Source organism: Astatotilapia calliptera, chromosome 4 (genome assembly GCF_900246225.1).
Source record: "Astatotilapia calliptera chromosome 4, fAstCal1.2, whole genome shotgun sequence".
NCBI classification, from domain to species: domain Eukaryota; kingdom Metazoa; phylum Chordata; class Actinopteri; order Cichliformes; family Cichlidae; genus Astatotilapia; species Astatotilapia calliptera.
In genome coordinates, this window is record NC_039305.1 from 32475877 (window position 1) to 32497100 (window position 21224).

A 21224-nucleotide genomic window follows, 5' to 3' on the forward strand; every position below is an offset into this window, starting at 1 on the left:
GCTGCACTTCACCTGTTGGTGTTTTTAAAAGGTTAAGTTGGTCGTATTGAATTTGCAGTACATATTAAACACTGTTCCTCAGTGCACGGCGTCACACAGGTTCCTGAATGAAGGACCCTCTACTTTGTCTCCCTCCCTTCAGATTTCACCCTCTCGCCTTTCCTCCCCTGTCGGAGACAAACAGCACATCTTACAACAACTGCAGCCAACCAGCTGATCTTTGCGCAAACCTCTCAAATCACTCCTGATACTAATTGCTCTCCAGTCAGCAGCAGACGCATATGTAAGCAAAGCTACACTGCACTGACTCAGTGAGAAGGGGGCGATGATGCCGGGAACACCATCAATCAGATTCTTTTAGAGGGGAAACAAAGCAGACTTGACATATTTCCATTATAAAGCAATGGATTAAATCCCCTCAGAAGATAGATTCCCAAGAAAAGATCCATTCAGTTGGGATGTGCACAGGTGGTGTACACTCATGTAAAAACTACCACCAGAGTACAATAACCGACAAAGCGTTTCCTGGCATATTAATTGGTTGGTAACAAATCATCATTTGTCAGTTGTCTTTGACTGACTACGCAGTGTCATCTGCAAGATCACAGGTTTAAAATATACATTTGATTATGTTCCTGTAATTTCTGTCCTTGTCCAGACGAAACATAGAGAGCAGGATAGGTAGTTCAAATCTATTGCAGAGCCTAGAGCTGCATACTGTGCTATAATGACATGCTCCAATGATTATCCAAGGTACAGTGAAACAGGAAAGCAGTAGGAGGAAGGGTAGTTACAATGTCATGTGGCTCGGCCGCCCATCTGTACACTGGCTGCAGTACTAAAACAGCATAGAGTCATATCACAAACCAGCTAAATGTGTGATGGTTTCCACTCTGAACTGGTCAGTTACATAATCCAAAACGGGACTTGTCTGAGTAGATTTTACCAAGAAGATTCGTTAGTAATCAAACAATCTCAGTCGAGTTAAAAGTTAAGCCAAAAACAAAGTAAAAAACGATAAGATTGAAACGTCGGTATGCTTGTTCTCCTTCCTCTGTCCCCTGCTGCTCTGCTGAAGTGTTACTGCTACAAGCTGCAGACTGCTGCAGTGCCTCACTCAATGCAGAAGCAACTCCGATATACTAAGTAGAAATGACGGAGGTCTGCCAAATAGTGCCCCAGGCTGCCAAATCACAGAGCGGGACAAAATGACTGCAGGCAGAAAGTGAACACAGCACACACATGAAGGATAGAACAGACCAGTGGTCTATATTCCTGTATGAATTATTCACCAACATAACATCTTGTCTTGTTTCTATTACGCAATGCCAAAAATGTTATTCAGGTTTCATTACACTGGAAAGCTTTGATGAGGAGTTTCTCTATGCAGTTGGGACAAAGTGTCACCTTTGAGTGAATTTCAGCTGAAATGAGGTTAAATGGCACATCGTCACCTTTTATAGTTCATGTGACCATAAACACTTTTATATATCCAGCAAACACAAAGTATTATCAGTATTTGGAATTTTGAAGTCTAAATAAAAGCCCAGTGAGAAAAAAAGTAGTTGAGTTGCTGGGTCCTTTGTCACAGTGAAACCTGCAACCAGACTTCCTTTGAGGATAGACCCAGGCGGTCTAGAATCGCCCAGCGTTCCTCTAAGGAAAGAGATCCTTCAGCAGACAGATCTGACCTCTGTCTTGATGGAGCATTCACAGCCTGACATGTTACCTCAACATTCACCTCTCTGCATTTGTTCAGGAGTTGGCTGAGATAATACAAATGGGAGTAATAGAAGAGTCACTTGCATGTGGTGTAGCCCCATAGTTCTTGTGGTGAAGAAAGATGGATCTATGCGGCTCTGTGTTGACTACCGCAGAGTGAGTGAGTGGTCGCAGGGCCTACCCCATGCTCGTGGAACAGATTGCCACCGCTCGTTTTCACAACACTCATCAGTTTTGGACTCATGGACCAAGTGCTGCATCCACACACTACATACTGTATGCTGCCACCTACTTGGTGATCGTCAATCATCCCATAACTGACCACCCTGGAACGAAGCATGTGCAGCAGGTTGCCGCGGGTCTTAACAATTTTAAGGTCGGCCAGGGCCCCCTCGGTTAAACCCGAGGGAGTTTGGATGGAGGGCGGGTAAACCAAGTACCTGGAGTACCACTGGGGAGGTGGGCAGGTGTGCTCTCAGATGGACAAGACAGCAGCCATCGCATCCTGCCTGCGTAAAATCTTAGGATAAAGGATTCACCCTGGTTAAGTTGGGCAACGGGGGCATGTGGGGGTGGCTCAGCTGCAGAGGAAGGATGGGGCTGCAGGTTCAGGGGGCAGTGCCTGGGTGAACTGGTCGAACAAGCTTGTTAACCATTTATTTATCTGCACTTTTTCCTATTCAAGGAGCATGCTGGGACTCTGAGAATGTGGATAATCAGACAGTAGAAACAGCTGGATGTGTGCTGAAAAGCTGGAACTACAAAAAACACTAAGGTGTGTGTGTGTGTGTGTGTGTGTGTGTGTGTGTGTGTGTGTGTGTGTGTGTGTGTGTGTGTGTGTGTGTGTGGGATGGAGACAGAGAAAGCAGAAATAACAGCATGATCCGTAGAGTTGTCGGGTCTCTTGTTCACAGTGGTGTACCACAGAACTTTCACCCATATCAGCAGCTCTTAAGATCTCATTCGCAGCCCTAACAAGCACAGTGTCAGTGCTGCGATGGGGTCTAAAACATGACTACAATTTTCCAAAGTTTTGACTTGAAGAAAGACATTGATTGGGATCATGGATTTAAGTGTGATTTTGGTCTTCTATTCATTGTAACCAAAAAGTTCATAGATTCTAGAAAGAATGGTGGACTCTTAAAATACATGCATTTATGTCTCTGGGTGTGTCCAGAGCTATGGGCCTGAGATATAAGTTATAGCTCCACTGACTGATTTAGGAACAGCACCTTAGGGACAACCAAAATGAGATCATCATAATGGAATATAGTACTATGGGGGGGGGGGGGGGGGGGGGGGGGGAGAGAAGACACTACTGAGTCAAATATAAATACAGATATAATTCTTTTACACTATGATTACGGAACACATCTCAATGTTGTGTTCACTTTATTGTCATTGCATTATGTGCATGACTGCAACAGTGTGCACTGCCATTACTGAAGCGCTTCATATAACTGATGTCTGACATAGGACTTCTTCACATTTCCATATAGTCTCTGTTACACACACACACACACGCACTATTTTTGCTTAGTTTTCCTATTTATCCTGATTTCTGCAATGGTCAACAGTGCCATGATGAAATAGCCTTGGGCTCCTAGGGGGTGGGGGGTGGGGGTTCCACTTACCTCTTTCACCTTTTATGTAATTATACACTACTATTACATTGAATCATTAGTAATTATCAAACTAGATTCATTCTTGTTTAAAAGGAGATTTTTCTTCCCACTGTTGCTTGGTTCGTCTGATTGTTGGGGTAAGGCTCAACAATACAGGACAAAACCCTTACAATCAGAGCAAACTCTTGGGGATGGTGGGGAGGAAAAGACCCTTTTTAACAGGCAGAACCAGGATAAGGGAGTAGCAGCTATGTGTCAACTTGCTTGGGAATGCAGCAAGTCAGTCCCCCAGTCCATCAGTGTAAGCCTACAGGAGCAAATGTAAGTGAATCACAACTAACTGTAGCTGAGCTGTAACTTTAGCTTAACCTAACCTTAAACGTTAATGTTGGAGATTTGGTCTGTCTTTTTTGTTTGCCTTTATTAAGATGTGACTGGCTATTGTCAGATTACGTTATGACTGTAAACAACTTAAAATGTTCATGTGTCACCTATTCATTAAGTCATTTACAGACTCTTCTGCCCATATACAAAACTTTCTGTACATTGAAAATGTTCATACATCTCAACTTTGTTTCGTAGACTGACTGAAAACAAGATCAGGACACATGTCCTAAAAATAACAGAAAATTTGAGATAGTTTTGGGCAGAAAAAGCATTCACTTGGGCTTTCCAGGACTCCTACCGAGGCAGTTTTAGATTTTTCAGAGCAGTTTATTCTCAGTCACCAAAAAGCAGCTGACAGATAAACAGAAAACTGTGTTCTGTGGTTTTCAGGGAAACTACGAGTCGGGAGCTGCTTTTAAGGACATGCTGGATTTCTTTGAAAAGCAGATTGCCACAGGACATTAAAGACACACCTATAAATCGAGCAGATATTTGAAAATATCTTAAAAGTTTTGGACGAAATGCATTCGGGGATATTGCATTTCGTCATTTCGAGCTGATTGGAGACCAAAACAGCCAATCAGATTTTTTTGCATCCAAGTCTGTGATTGGCTGGTTTTGTGGCACAAATATAACGGTGTAGAGAAAGAGTTGAGCGCGCACGGACAGAAATGTTGAGAGCGCGAGCAACACATAGCGAGCGAGAGGGGCTGTTGTGTGTGTGTGTGTGTGTGTGTGTGTGTGTGTGTGTGTGTGTGTGTGTGTGTGTGTGTGTGTGTGTGTGTGTGTGTGTGTGTGGATAACAGCAAACACTGAAATACATGTTTTGCACGCAGGAGTGAATTTTGTTCACTCAAATTTAGCTTTTCTTCGCTCAAAATAAATTTCTCCTCAAAATGCAACACTTGCACCTGCAAACTTTTTTTTACCTGCGCTCACATTTTTTTTTATGTGCACTCAGAATAGTGGCACAAAAATAACGCCATAGTTACCGTGTCCTTGTATTGTGCTGCTGTCATTTGTTTCTATATATAGGCGTGTGTGTGTGTGCATGTGTGGGGGTGTGGCCCTGCCATCTGGATCATCACACACACCTGGAGCTGATCTAACATCGTCGGGGAGCTACACAGCAGTGTGGCTGAGAGCTCCACAACAAGGGATCGTTATGCGTGACTAGCTGTTAGTTTCCCAGCAAGCCAGTAAGTGCTAGTCTGCCGCGATTCTAGAGTTTTCTGAAGGCTGCCTTTGTATGTGTTTCCAAGGAGGATTTGTGGGAACGAGGAAGCAGCGGGTGGATGGTACGCAGGGAGTGGAGACACGGAACGGGAGTCGGGAACACACAGGGATTTATTGGTTGTCTTTATTTTCTGCACTGTAAATAAAAACGCTCTGTCATCATCACCAGAGTCCTGCATTTGGGTCCTCCTTTCTCTCATCCCCACGGGCTGCCAGAGAGCAACACTGGCTGATGATGAAATCCAGTCAGCTGGCATGGTGACACTGCCAGTATTAACCTGCAGGGCTGGACTGGGACAGAAAATTGGGCATTTTGACTACAGACCGGCCCCCCAGGTATTAAAGCCATAAAGACTTTGAATGAAAACAAATGCTGTTGTGACAGGGCCCATATGGAAAAGAAATAGTAAAAACTTATATGACTTAACTCATGAAAGTGGCCACTTTCTCATTACTTTCATATATTGTTTTAGTAAGTATCCAAAACATACAAGATTCATTATATAATCTTTCAAGGGATCTTATATCTGTTTTTACTCTTGTATGCTTTTCATACAAGTTTCACACAAGACAGATACAAACTTTATAAGGTTTATATATATCTTTTCCATATGTACACTGTCTTGTTGGTATATGTATAATTTCTATACATTTTACGTCAGATAAAAACTTTGTTATACCTGGGAACACCAAGGCGTTCCCAGGCCACCTGGGAGATATAATCCCTCCAACATGTCCATGGTCTGCCCTGGGGCCTCCTCCCATTAAGTACATGCCCAGACAACCTCACCCAGGAGACGCCCAGGAGGGATCCTTGTCAGATGCCAGAACCTCCTCAACTGGCTTCTTTTGATGTGGAGAAGCAAAGGCTTTATTCTGAGCCCCTCCCGGATGGCCGAACTCCTCACCTAATCTCTAAGGGAGAAGCCACCCACCCTTCAGAGGAAGCTCATTTCTGCCACTTGTATCCGCGATGTCATTCTTTTGCTCACTACTCACACCTCGTGATCTTAGGTTGGGGTAGGGATGTAGATCGACCGGTAAATTGAGAGCTTTGCTTTTACACTCAGCTCTCTCTTCACAAAGACGAACCGGTACATTATCCGCATCAATGTACCAATCTGTCTGTTGATCTCCCTTCTCCTATCACTCAAGATAAGATAAACTCTTCCACTTGGGGCAGGAACTTGTCCCTGACCCAGGGTGGGCACTCCATCCTTTTCCGACTGAGAACCACGGCCTCAGATTTGCAGGTGCTGATTCTCATTCCCACCGCTTCACACTCGGCTGTGAAGTGTTCTAGTGTGGGCTGGAGGCCATCACAGAATGAAGCCAATGGAACCACATCATATGCAAAAAGCAGAGATGAGATTCTGAGGCCACCGAAGTGAAAGATTTTTGCCACTTGTCTACACCTAGAAATTATGTCCATAAAAATTACGAACAGAATCGTTGACAAAGGGCAGCCTTGGCAGTGTCCATAACCCACTGGAAATGAGTCCGACATGCTGCTGGCTATGTGGACCAAGCTCTTGCAATGCTTGTTTAGGGATCGAATAGCCTGTAGCAATTGGCCAGACACCCCATACTCCCAAAACACCTCCCAAAGGACACTCCAAGGGACATGGTCAGATACCTTCTCAAAGTCCACAAAGCACATCTAGACTGGTTGGGCAAACTCCCATGCATCCTCAAGTATCCTCGAGAGGATAAAGAGCTGGTCCAGTGTTCCACGACCAGGACAAAAAACACATTGGTCCTCCGAGGTTCAACTAACAGATGGGCTGTCCTTTTCAGCACCCTGGCAGAGACTTTCACAGGGAGACTGAAGAGTGAAACACACCCTCTCGTTCCCCCTTGTTAAAGATGGGAACCACCACTCCGGTCTGCTAATCCAGTACCTCCCCGGATCTCCACGCAACATTGTAGAGGCGTGTCAACCAAGACAGCCCTACAACATTAAGAGCCTTCAGGAACTCAGGGCGAATGTTGAAGCACCTTTGACAGCAATTACAACTTTTTGCACATTCTTCTTTGCAGAACCTCTCAAGCTCAAGGTTGAATGAGGAGCTATGGTGGAAAGCCATTTTCAGATCTCTCCAGAGATGTTCAATATGGTTCAAGTCTGGGCTCTACTGAAGAACATTCACAAAGTGGTTTCAAATAAATTTCTTTCTTATTTTTGGCTGTGTGCTTAGGATTGTTGTCTAGTTGGAAGACAAACTTTACCCCCAGTCTGAAGTCCAGATCACTCCGGAGATGGTTATTGCCAGATCCAGAGTGCTCTGGACAGAGTGCTCCAGCAATGTACAGAGATATCCAGGATACTCTGTACATTGCTGCATTCATCTGACTAGTCTCCTAGTTCCTACTGCTTAAACACATCACCACATCATTATTCTGCTACCACCATGCTTCACTTAAGTTATGGTATTGGCCGGGTGATGGGGAGTGCCTGTTTCCACCAGCCATGATGCTTGGGATTCAGGCCAAAGAGTTCAATCTTTGAGTTCATTTGGTGACCAGAGAATTTTGTCCCTAATCTGAGAGTTCTTCAGGCATCTTTTGCAAACATCAGCTTATTGAGGAGTGGTGTCCATCTTGCTACTTTACCATGCAGGCCTGGCTGGTGGAGTGCTGCAGAAAAGGTTCTCCTGCCTTCATAGGCGACCGTGAGTCATGGGGTTGAGAAGCGCATCTGTAACCGGAAGGTCGCCGGTTCGATCCCCGGTCTCTCTGTCCTGGTCGTTGTGTCCTTGGGCAAGACACTTTACCCTACCGCCTACTGGTGTTGGCCAGAGGGGCCGATGGCGCGATATGGCAGCCTCGCTTCTGTCAGTCTGCCCCAGGGCAGCTGTGGCTACAACTGTAGCTGCCTCCACCAGTGTGTGAATGAATAGTGGAATTGTAAAGCGCTTTGGGTGCCTTGAAAAGCGCTATATAAATCCAATCCATTATTATTATAGAACAACACTGGAGCTCTGTCAGAGTGACTGTCAGGTTCTTGGTCACAAGCGGTTGCTCATATTGGCCTGGCAGCCAGCTTTAGGTCCTGGTGGTTTCAAACTTCTTCCACTTACAGATGATGGAGGACATTGTGCTCATTGGGACTTTCAAAACTGTAGAAATTATTCTGTACCCTTCCTCAGAGCTGTGCTTTGATACAATCCTGCCTTGGAGGTCTACAGACAATTCCTTGAACTTTATGTCTTGGTTTGTGCTCTGACATAGAGAGTAAGCTATAGAACCTTATATATTGGACAGGTATGTCCAATCAACTGCATTTATCACAGGTAAACTCAAAACATGATATAGAAACATCGAACAGATCAGTGGAAACCTTTTGAGTGTTATGGCAAAGGCTGTGAATACATTTGTAAATGCTATATTTTTTATTTTTCTAGTTTTAATAAATTTGCAATAATTTTGTTACGTCCCCAAGAATAAGGGCAAGGGGTTGAGGGGAGTAACATTCACTAGTTCCTCAAAGAAAACACCAAGCTTAGTTAACACGAGCAGAATACACCACAAAAGCTAACAACCCAAGACTGGTCCAGTCACTGATTGAGCAGCTGTTCACTAGCTCATCTACCGCTGGGTGGCTGATTGTCGGATTGAGTCAGCTGACCACTGGCTCCTCTGAAGAGATGGGTGACAGTGTACAGTATCACAGAAAGGGGCAGTAGCAGGTGACAGCGTCAAGCTGGGAAGAGGTCAAGCTAATGGTGCTGATGTTGGCAAGTCCATTATTCTACAGAGCATTGAACACATGACAAATATAAGTGTCTATGAGCTGTGTCTGTACCTTACTATGTACATGTATGCAGATTATAGGGTGCTGTTATTGGTAATAGGACTGTAAGAACATAGCTTGTGTACACACAAGAGCAACATTTGTTTTGAATTACATATAAAGCAGCAAACAGTAAACAAGACAGAATTAGATGTTCAAAAACTACAGAAATATAATCATACATGTCTTTGTCCTCCAACAGAAAAATTATATTGATGGTTTGATAATGCTTCAACAATATAAAGCCCTGCCGGAAAACTGTATTCCCCACTATGTGTTTGCATATACTTACTCACACAGTTTGCACAAAAAGCCTTTTTTGTTGTCTTCAGACAGAGATGGAGAATACAGTCTGAGAACCTTTGGGTTTTTCTGAAGTTCCATCTTCTCTCAAGAATGTAAACACAACCATTTAAACAGTGAGGAAAGGATGACTGTCATGGTGATGGTTGAGTTGAGGAAAGACACAATGAAGAAGATATGGTTTAAGATATTTATCTCTCCCATGTACATTTAAACATTTCAAGTCACAGAGTACTCGTATGTCACGTATGCTCACGTGTCACAGTGACGAGCGTACCTTAGGAATTCTATATCATTACTGAAAATCACAACCATATGTTAAGCTTACAAGTGTACCTCAAAGCTGGCAGTTGTGCTTGTCTCGTGTGTGTGCTGTGTTCTGTGTGCATGTGTGAGGCTGTGTGTGTATACAGGTAGATTTGTGTGTGTTAGTTTGTCTGTCTCGGACTGAAGGTGAAAGGAACTCATTCACAGTAGATGTTAGATACTGCAGTTCACACACACACACACACCATGCACAACACGTCACAACAGATCATTCTGCAGGAATCTGCTGCATGTATGGATGTACTGTATTAAATGAGCCTATGGGCTCACCGTTCCCATGCTCAGTTAGCTATTTTTGCATGTGTGTGTCTGTGTGTTTGTTCGTTGGCTGTTTTATTAACTCCCTACGAGGCAAGATCACAGCGGAGATCCCTCTGTGGTTAAATGTTTTGTTTCTTGACGTGACATGAAATATAGTTTGGTCCCCCTCCCTCTCTCTCTCTCTCTCCCTCACAGATAGGTGGCACAGACAAAAAAAAAGTCTCTTTCACAGCATTATCCTGAAAAGCACCGAGGGGGGAGAGGGACCCTGCAGGATATATTGCCTTTACCACAGCAAACCTCCAGGGAGACATGTAGAAAGAGAGACATGGGTGGTTTATAAAAAGATGAAAGACACTGCAATGACAGAAAAGGGAAAAATGAGAACTGGAAAAATGCTGAAGCATGTGCTTGTGATTAAATATCATCACCTGGTTGTCACTGTTTTTCTGCAGATGTACTGAGACCCTGTAGGCATTAACTGTTGTACTCCACATGGAGCTCACCTGTGAATAAAACTGGCTCAGTTATTGTTACTAGGAGAATCGACTGGGCCAGTTTCCATCCACTGACCACCCATCTCACAGATCATGTTCATTTGAAGAAGTCAACATTTTTAACACTGAGAATGATGTAAACTAATGATGATCAGTATTCTTTTTTTCTTCTTATATGTAAGCCAATTTAAATGGTAGAACTTCTACTTTATCCTTCTTCGTTCATCAAAGCATTACACCTTTTCAGTACTTTTTCACTTCAGGTGATATTTTTACTGTTCTACGTTGGCATTTCAAGTATTTGGTTTTAGTAAACTTTTCTGTTTATTTATGCTTATTTATAAACTAACTTAGAAAAGTGTCATGTCATATGTCAAACATTCATGAAAGTATTTTGGCTACCATACTTTTTTTACCAAATGATTTCAAATGGGACTTCCAGTATGGCAGCGAGCTGAGCGGACATGCGTTAACCTGCTCTGCTACCCTGTTGGCAAAATCCTGCTAATATATTGTACTTGAGTAGGTGAATCACCGCTATTTCAACAAATAAACTTAGGGTTATGCCGGTGTCACAGAAGAAAGTCAGTCAAGGGCGGAACAAAACTCTCCAAGCTTAATTGTCAGACTTTACGAAGTCGAGGCCTAGCAAGGATTCATCAGCTAGCAGTGAGGCCATGGACTCCGGCGAGGCTAACGCTAGCGGGACTCCAAAGGTTAATGCGCCGGACAGAAGCAAGGATATGGCGGCAGGAGAGTCCTGCCCCACATTGGCCATCATCCTGACCGCTATCAACAACATGAAAACAGAGTTTTCCTCCAGGTTTGACGGCATAGGTCCGCTATTGAGAGTGCGAGGAAAGACATTACTGACTGTGTAGAGCGCGTCACAGAAGCAGAAACTAGGATTTTGACAATTGAGGATAACGTTGCCTCCCTCCAGACAAAAGTACTAGTCCTAGAAAATAAAAATAAAGATTTGGAGGACAAACTGCTGGACCTGGAGACAAGATCAAGGCGCTCCAATTTGAGGATGGTCAACCTACCGGAGGGAGCGGAGGGCGAGGACGCCTGTGCCTTTCTGGAGAGTTGGCTGCCGGATGCACTGGAGTTGATGCTGGGGCGTACATAACTAACGCTGGAGCTGGGCCGAGAACCCACAACAATCCTGCACCCCGTACGCTGATAATGAAATTTCTCAGCTTCAAAGATAAAGAATTGTTGATGAGAGCAGCTAAGACTAAAACAGAAGTACGATACAAGAACAAGACGGTGAGGTTTTACCAGGACGTGGTGGCAGGTGTCCACAAGAAACAGAAGGAGTTCGACGAGGCGAGGCGCCAACTCCGCACAATGGGGCTCCGCTATGGCATCATTCCCCCGGCCCGGCTGATAGTGACATATAAGGAACGGTCCCTCATCTTTAACAACCATGTTGAGGCGGAGGGCTTCATCAAACGGATCAAGTCAAAAGAGGGATCGGACTGATGGTTAGGATACGGTCTAAGTTTACAAAGCAGAAGGTAACATCTGACCTGAGAAGAAGAGGAGCAGGATCGAGCCGAGCCGGCTCGGGCAGATCAAACTATAACGTTAAATGTATGCTTGTGTCTAATAGCGCATATTACAATGCATTTTCTATCAGGGGCTCAGTGCAGGATTAACGCTCTTAAGATACCCATATCTGTCTTCTAATTTAAAATAAATAAATAAATCAAATAAAAAAAGATTAATAGGCCGAACGTATTTCTGCAACAAATGTAAATTGGTCAACTTCAAGTAAGTGGGGCTCAATCAAACCAGCAGACCACTTCTGATTAGTTTTGCTTAGAAATCTGATTTGAAATGTGAAATTGGATTTCACTTATGGCAAAGAGGGGTGTTTATGAATAGATAAGAATGTAATATCTAACCTTGGTGGCACAGGAGGGTATGGTTAATGTTATAGTTAACAGTTGGATAGTTCGGTTCTACTAGTTCAGCTATACGGTGTCATCCTTGGGTGGGACTGTTAATTGCTACCTGAAAGCTTTAAACATCTGGGGAAGGCCTGGATATGAGTGACGGTGAGGGTATTCGGGCAGTTTCTGATGTTACTAATAGTATTTATGTTAGCTTTCCGTCTTTTTCTTTTTGTTATTTTTTTGACATATATTTTCACTTGTTTGGGGAATATAACTGCACAATCTACAAGAAATGTCTAGTGAGATAAAAATCTAAATCACATCATGGAACTGCAGAGGGTTACGAAATCTGAAGAAAGTTAAACAAGTCATGAACAAAATAAAATTTTTGCAGTCTAACATTGTGTTTCTTCAGGAAACACATCTGATGCATAACGAGGACTTGAAAATTAAGAGGAGGTGGAGAGGCAAGGTCTTGTCTGCATCGTTTAACTCTCAAGCGAGAGGGGTTACCATTTTGGTGCACGAATCCATACCACTCCAGGTAAAGTCACCAAAGACAAATTTGGACGTTACCTTGTCATTCAAGGGAACTTACTAAATGAATAAATTATCTTGGCGAACATCTATGCACCTAATACAGACGACCCTATCTTTTTTCAAAACTTATTCCTCATGTTGTCCTCTTTTCCTGGTAAATGTGTGGTGGCAGGTGATTTTAACTGTGTACTAGATCCGGTGAAAGATAGGAGCTCGGGAACCAAAGAGTCTCACACCCGTAGTAGAGTAACTATACGGCACTTTATGAAGAAATTAAACTTAATAGATATCTGGAGGGAAGAAAAGAATTCAAGAATTGACTTCTTTTTGATATCTGCAGAGTTGAGACATAAAATCAAGGAATGCTCCTTTGAGGCGATCCTAATCTCAGATCATGCTCCCAACTCATTGGTATATCAGGACGCAAAGCTTGTGAAAGATGCTAGAATTAGGCGTTGCAAACAAAAATGGTCGGCGGACCCTGGTTTGGTCTCGCTTCTGGATGAACAAATTAGCCTCTATTTTGAAATGAATAAAACAGAAACTTCTGCAACCATAAGATGGAAGGTTTTAAGGCTTTTATTGAGGGCCAAATAATTAGCATCACTAGCTCTAAAGCAAGATTGACTTTCCAAAAGGCAAAAGAGTTAGAGACAAAAATAAAGGAATTAGAAAATGAATACTATCAAACAAGGTCCCCTGAAATACACCAAAATGTACAGGGAGTGCAGAATTATTAGGCAAATGAGTATTTTGTCCACATCATCCTCTTCATGCATGTTGTCTTACTCCAAGCTGTATAGGCTCGAAAGCCTACTACCAATTAAGCATATTAGGTGATGTGCATCTCTGTAATGAGAAGGGGTGTGGTCTAATGACATCAACACCCTATATCAGGTGTGCATAATTATTAGGCAACGTCCTTTCCTTTGGCAAAATGGGTCAAAAGAAGGACTTGACAGGCTCAGAAAAGTCAAAAATAGTGAGATATCTTGCAGAGGGATGCAGCAGTCTCAAAATTGCAAAGCTTCTGCAGCGTGATCATCGAACAATCAAGCGTTTCATTCAAAATAGTCAAGAGGGTCGCAAGAAGCGTGTGGAAAAACCAAGGCGCAAAATAACTGCCCATGAACTGAGAAAAGTCAAGCGTGCAGCTGCCAAGATGCCACTTGCCACCAGTTTGGCCATATTTCAGAGCTGCAACATCACTGGAGTGCCCAAAAGCACAAGGTGTGCAATACTCAGAGACATGGCCAAGGTAAGAAAGGCTGAAAGACGACCACCACTGAACAAGACACACAAGCTGAAACGTCAAGACTGGGCCAAGAAATATCTCAAGACTGGTTTTTCTAAGGTTTTATGGACTGATGAAATGAGAGTGAGTCTTGATGGGCCAGATGGATGGGCCCGTGGCTGGATTGGTAAAGGGCAGAGAGCTCCAGTCCCACTCAGACGCCAGCAAGGTGGAGGTGGAGTACTGGTTTGGGCTGGTATCATCAAAGATGAGCTTGTGGGGCCTTTTCGGGTTGAGGATGGAGTCAAGCTCAACTCCCAGTCCTACTGCCAGTTTCTGGAAGACACCTTCTTCAAGCAGTGGTACAGGAAGAAGTCTGCATCCTTCAAGAAAAACATGATTTTCATGCAGGACAATGCTCCATCACACGCGTCCAAGTACTCCACAGCGTGGCTGCAAGAAAGGGTATAAAAGAAGAAAAACTAATGACATGGCCTCCTTGTTCACCTGATCTGAACCCCATTGAGAACCTGTGGTCCATCATCAAATGTGAGATTTACAAGGAGGGAAAACAGTACACCTCTCTGAACAGTGTCTGGGAGGCTGTGGTTGCTGCTGCACGCAATGTTGATGGTGAACAGATCAAAACACTGACAGAATCCATGGATGGCAGGCTTTTGAGTGTCCTTGCAAAGAAAGGTGGCTATATTGGTCGCTGATTTGTTTTTGTTTTTGAATGTCTGAAATGTATATTTGTGAATGTGGAGATGTTATATTGGTTTCACTGGTAAAAATAAATCATTGAAATGGGCATATATTTGTTTTTTGTTAAGTTGCCTAATAATTATGCACAGTAATAGTCACCTGCACACACAGATATCCCCCTAAAATAGCTAAAACTAAAAACAAACTAAAAACTACTTCCAAAAACATTCAGCTTTTTTTCTAAAGAATTTTTATTCATCTTCAGTCATGAAAAGATGAAAAAAAAATACTGATTGAGGTCATCAGAATTCATGCATGACAGGGTTAAATGACACGTCATACATCTGTAGTAACATTAAATGACCAGTGGGTGGCAGAGTATGGAGGGACACATCAGAGTGTCAAGTTTGTTCACTTTTAAATAGGAGGTTAATAAAATCTATTACTAATTACTTTTTATTGAAGATCTTCAGTGTTAACTGTAAATGGAACGACATCATAAAGAGACTATTTTTTCCTTTCCGCTGACATAACAATAACATGGAAGAACAAAACGAGCAGCTGTGGCTCAGGAGATTGTCGGAAGGTTGGTGGTTTGATCCCCGGCTCCTGCGGTCTGGATCTATCCATGAAGCAGAATACTGAACCACTGAAGCATTTATCCGAGTGTGAATGTTAGACAAAAGCACTTAGGGACAGAAAAAAGTGCTTGTGTGATGTGTGTGAATAAGCTGAATGAGCCTCATAATAGAAAGTGCTTTGGGGCTTAAATACAGTAGGAAAGAGCTATAAGTACTAGGACCAAAATGACACACTGCTACAATGAACTCTGTGTGTAGCAGCCTAGCAAGTGTGTGAAAGTGAAGCTCGTGTGTGCATTTGCTTGTCTTGTTGAGAGATTGGGGGAAGAAAAAAGTAAAGAATGAAAGAAATAGGGGGGGGGGGGGGGGGATTGCAGTGGCTCCATTCTCTTTTGCTTCTTTTTATTCTGCTGCTGAATTCACCCTCAACCAAAAACACCTCACATTCTGTAATTCCCTCCCCCTGTTTGTGCCTCTCTCTCTCTCTCCTACTCTGCAGCAGACTACAGCACAGTCAGCTACTATGGGGACTGCAGTCTTACGCTATAGCACAAGCAGAGAGCTGGGGGGGGGGGGTTGAACGAGGTGGGGGAGTGAGAGCATATTGGGTGGAGGGTTGGTGAGAAGGGACTGAATAGCAATAATAAGCAATATAGCACTCATCTCTGATTATGTAGCACAGTAATAAACCACAGTGAGCTGTCGGTGCGATGACACGAGAGAACGAGATCGGAGATGGACCATGTAGATTGTGAAGCAGAAGACAGACAGAAATGGGCAAACCTGGCACCTTTGCAAATATAATACACATACTTAAGGACAGACGCCACAGGACAACAACTCATGCCGTCCTGCTTTTCTTTGTCAAATATCTTTGTGAAAAAACGTTTAAACCTTCATCCTGAAACAAGCTAATCGGCTAACAGAAGCTGGACTTTAGCTTACCTGAGTGTTGCTGCTGCGCTGACCATCTACCTTTCAACCCAACCTTTTTGTCCCAGTGCTGGCACCAAAACTATTGACTGCAACACTTTCAAAGTCACTTCCACTGTCACACTGATGCTGTCCTAACCCCCTCAACCATGACATCAGCTTGTCTTTTTTTGTACTATCACCCCTCATTATTCAGTCACTCGTTTGCTGCCATTTACATTGCAGACCTGTCCATTTTTATGGTACTTCATGCTTCCACAGGTCCTCATTCCTGTGATATCTACATATGGACGCAACACTATGGTTAAGAAAAGATCTTGGTTCGTATGAGGTTTTTGTCTGCACAAACTGGGGTCCCCTGTATAGACACGAGGACCATCTACAGCCAGACTGCCTGCTTTTCTGCATAAAGGGCATTCTGTGTCCTGCACTTACACTGAAAGTTGCAGCATCATTCTATTTGACTGTATTTTGTGAGGACACTGGGTTGGAACAAGCCTCTCTGAACTGCAACACTTGCATAAACTGAGTGAGATCCTCTTTGACCGATACAGCAGACATGCTGATAGAAATGTTCACCTATATCACTGTTGACGTCTGATTGCTGTTTCACATGTGGATGAGGTGCTGGGCCACAGCTTGGTTACAGTTTGATTAAATTAATCCAGCAGCCTTGTCTTCAGCTTGAGAAAATAACGTCTGAAAATTATTTATTTACTGTAGTAATCTAACAAGTTTACTTGAGTTTTTCACAAAAACAACACCTGTGGTTTTTACAAATTAAATCTCACCCACTTTGGTTTGTGCACTGGTGCATTGCAGCATTTGTCAGAAGCTGATTTGCCTTAATTCTACTAAAAGTTCAGAGTATCAATCATCACAACGCAGCTCTCCTCGAAATGACTGTTGTTGCATTGACACTATAAAAACCAAGAGAATTCCATCAGATAGCTTTGCTGACATCTTATAGTTTTCTCTAATCAGCAGAACTTTCAGTAAACTTAAAGTGGGTAAAAAAGCAGCATATTTAAAATACCATACTCTAGATAGTAAAGCCCACTTTATGGTAAATAGCCTGGTTCTTATTCAGCATCCTTCTAGTCACCACTCTGTACAAAACGCATCATTTACCCAAACACTGTCTACATGTAAGTGCTTTCTGCCTCTGATAAATACACCACAGAGCAGACTGGGCTTCAGTATCTTGCCCAAGAATACTTTGGCATGCCGACTGGAGCAGCCAGGGATCACACGCTTAACCTTCCAATTAACATGTGACCTAATCTAGTCCTGAGCTAGTACAGTTTCTCCTCTGTGTTGAAAAGCAGACTGCAGACCAGCTGCACATAAACATCTTCAAACTGCTTTGGTGCCAGCGAAAAGGTTTAACATAGTCTCACCTTCCACAAAATATTCTCATGCAACCAAGAAGCTCGTTACATATCAAAGCCAGTTCTTGTCACCATGATGTTGTGATGCTGTACTGTCAAACAAATCACTTTTTTCAATCACTGGATCTAAGAACTGCACCAGATTCAACATGAGGCAGTTTAGATGGAATTTAATTCAAGAATAGTGAAAACTGAAAATGAAGGTGAGCTCCTGTTCTCTCGTGGAGCCCCGTGGACTCTGTGTCCACACAAACACCAGCTGCAAGTTCAGGTTAGAAGGCCATTTGTTGTTAGTGGTCTCTTTGCGCTCCTCTTTCCTCTCTTCTCCTTCCACTTACTCCCAGCCGCAACTTGGAACAGGAACTGCCCAAAAAGACTCATTGGCTGTCCTCTGCCACCCCCCGAGGCCATCGCCACATCCTGCTGCTTCAGGGCCCAGGGCCATCCCAGGTGACCCATTGCACTCCCCCTACCACCTGTTTGACCAGCAGGTCAGCAGCTCAGGCCAATCGGGTCCCACACCACCAAGCTCACTAACAGCCTCTTCCCCTGGACCATTCAGACTGTTAACAAGCACTATCCCCCCACAGCCCACCCCTGCCCACCCACCTCACCTGAGCCATGGTCTCAGAAACCTTCATCACTCAGGCTACTCACACATGGACTCTATTTAGACCAAGTCCTTTCTCCGGACTTCTTCAAGCACTTTACAGCTATGTTGTTCTAAATGTGTGCCTTTCTCGTCTTTCTGTGTATGTCCCTCTTCATTGTAAATACTTCTCATGTTTGTTATTTATTCCTGCTGTCTGCTGTGTACATTTTATTCTGGCACCGCTGGTTTTGTTGTACATGTACAATGACCAAAAAGGGCTATTCTATTCTATTCTATTCTATTCTATTTTTGCATTCTGATATTTATCTTTCTATTAAAAGACAGCTCGGTTCTTGCTTGATTGTAAGGGCATACTTTCCTATTTTCTAGGGCCTTTGACTTCTGATTGTGATAAAACTCCTACATATACACAGCATGCTGAGATTACTGTTGTAGGTCATTGGTGTTATATAGTATAAATAAGCTACAAAGCTGATCTTCTGACTCATTATAGTCAGGACAGAACAGTTGAATCATTTTGAAGTGAGTTCCTGGGAGGCAACAACATTTAGAAACAGAAAAAGCAGTTGTGAACAACATTGGAGCAAGAGCAGTACCTAACTAAAGTCTATGTAAACTACATGTACACATGTACTGAGACAAACCTCTAGGATGAAGTGTGAGGATGCACAGCTGACGTTCCTTTATTACATTTTGATCACTTTACTCATAGAGGTGACCTCTAGACTGTTGAATAATTTTCACAAAGTATGGATTGACAAGAAATAGATATGGAAAAAACATGTCTGAATTCATTTCATTAAGTGATTTTAAATCTAAACTACGAATCCTTGAGGCCAAGTCCATAACATGCAACTGTTTCAATTAGATTGATTGTCATTTTAACTGACTTTTTATTTTATTTGAATTTTATTGAATTTTATTTTTATTTTATTTGTATTCTTTCACTTATTGTTGCATGTGTGTTGTTGCTGCCTGTGTTTGAGTAATTTCTGTAACTGTGAGACATCTGCTGCTGCCTATCTTGGCCAGGTCTCCCTTGAAAAAGAGGTTTTTAATCTCAATGGGATCTTCCTGGTTAAATAAAGGTTAATAAATAAATAAATAAATGTCTGGTGTACGATAGACATTCAGGATGGATGCACACTTGTGAAACATTTGTGAGATGGATGGGCTGATGCGCACTGAAAAAAATGCCATCAGCAGGAGCCACAATCCTCCTGCAAAATGATTCATGAGAAAGATCAAACGTACACCACTGTGGCTTTTTTTTAACCCGCAGAGAACTGAACGTCCTTTCATCCTCCAACAGTATCCGGAGAACATTTACGCGCAACAATGCGCAGTGGCCAAAACAGTGCCAAACGCATGAGTTGCAGAGCGCGCACGAGAAAAAAGGGAACACAGATTGAACGTTACACTTGCCACTCACCCGGGCATATTTGGAGGAGTAGGGATCCTCAAACAGTGCCCACATCCAGGGCTGCCACACCTCCCACCGTGTCGCCCTGCGGCCGTCCTCCTGCATGCACAGACGTTTCAGGTCGCCATCCGCTCCGCCGGTGAGTGCAGGGTCGTCCTCGGGTGGATCCGGTTCGGGGGTCTCAAAGCTGTCCAGGGCTTCTTCTGCATCACGGTGCTGTCGGTAATTCATCCAGCAGCACGCCTCCACGTCCGTCTCATCGATGCCCCAGAAGGCAAGCTCTTCCTCGAAGAGCGGCCCGCAGACATCGTTGGGGCAGTGGAGCTTGCCGGTACGGTAGTAGTTGAGGATGAAGGCGAAGGTGGCCGGGTGGCGGTCAAAGAAGAACTCGTCGGACTTGGGATCGTAGTCGAAGTTGCTGTAGGCGTCGGGCTCTGTCAGCCAAGACAAACGCGTCCCCGGCAACGTCTTTAGGGTGCTCCGGTAGGTCTCGTGTCGAATTCCACCGCAGTTGATGACGATCTTCTCGCTATCTGACGCCGAGCAAGTCATGGTGCTGGAGCATCCTTCGGTCGGTACGTCCGACTGCTGCTGCTGCGGCTACTGCCTTTCCCCATCCACCGTCGGTCCCCGATCTGTATGCTTGTGTTATACTGTACCGCCAACAAGGAGACACAAGTGAGAGAAGGAAAGGAAGGAGGAGTCAGCCTCTCTGCCTCTCTAAGAGAGAGAGGGGGGATCTGCAGGCGCGTGTATATGTACGAAAGAGAGAATGTGTGGGATGCGGATTTTATGAATCAATAGGTTTCCCCGCTGATTGACTGCCTGCCCGCGCGATTGATTTACTGAGTTCGTGTGATTCAAATCCTTTGACGATGTTGAATTCGCGACCTCCACATGAATACCTGAACATGAATACATTTGCTCTTATTCTCATCCCGTGGGTCTCTGCAGCCCGTACTTGTGCAGAGAAATCAGATGTGTTGAACTAAGCAGTAGAGAGCGAGAGCATGCACGTGATCATTTGCTTCTTTTTTTTTCCTTCTGGAAATGCTGAAATACTGATGCGCATCTAGACATTAGCATCTCTATGCCTGCTGAAACAAACCTTATTCAGGAATTTCATTTATTTAGTAGGTTTCGCTTTCCTGGTGTCCAACTTTCTACCACATCCTTAAAACTGGCTGCAGGAGAATGCACTCAGTAACATTAGTGGCACTGAATTATTGTTGCATGGCTCTTGTTTTCTCTCTAATTTACAGTTCTGACTTTGAGAGGAGGGGGTAAACCTCACTCTGGCTGACGGATCACAAACCATATATTATAAAAAAAAAACCTTGTGTGTTTCTCTTGTTTTGGGGTTTTCCTTATTTGGAATTCTCAGCCAGGAAAATCTGAGCATCAGCCTCTTCCATACCTGAAAATCTGTTGCATTTCTATGCAGTAGGTTATATGTTTTCTGCATCCATTTACAGTAAAAGTATGTATTCATGTACAGTAAATGAAAACATGTGTTGGAATATAACCCAGTTAGGATCGATGCCATTCTTTCCCACTTTGAAATAATTATTCTCAGTGGATTTAATTCAGTATTGTCCCTGCCAAGTCACACATGAAGAGTGGAACAAGATGATATGAATTCAGGCTGCTTTTGTCTCCTTTGTTTGTGAAGTAACCTAATTAAATTTGTACCAGCCACTTGTTCATGTCAGTTTAATCACCCACGTGGGTTTCAGCAAAGGTTTGTAA

At 43.5% G+C, this 21224-nt stretch overlaps 1 protein-coding gene across 8 annotated transcripts in view; it reads right to left on the minus strand.

Moving 5' to 3' along the window:
• The window catches only part of LOC113021485 (potassium voltage-gated channel subfamily C member 1-like), a 90002-nt gene extending 69150 nt beyond the window's left edge, over positions 1 to 20852 (minus strand). For 4 of the 8 annotated variants that reach the window (XM_026166234.1, XM_026166232.1, XM_026166230.1 and 1 more), the window contains exon 1: positions 19485 to 20852. In XM_026166234.1, the coding sequence (XP_026022019.1) occupies positions 19485 to 20027 (543 nt within the window). In that variant the 5' untranslated portion in view covers positions 20028 to 20852. The remainder of the gene's footprint in view (positions 1 to 19484) is intronic. The other 4 variants (XM_026166237.1, XM_026166236.1, XM_026166235.1 and 1 more) reach the window with 2 other exon arrangements.
• Positions 20853 to 21224: the final 372 nt, after the last annotated feature.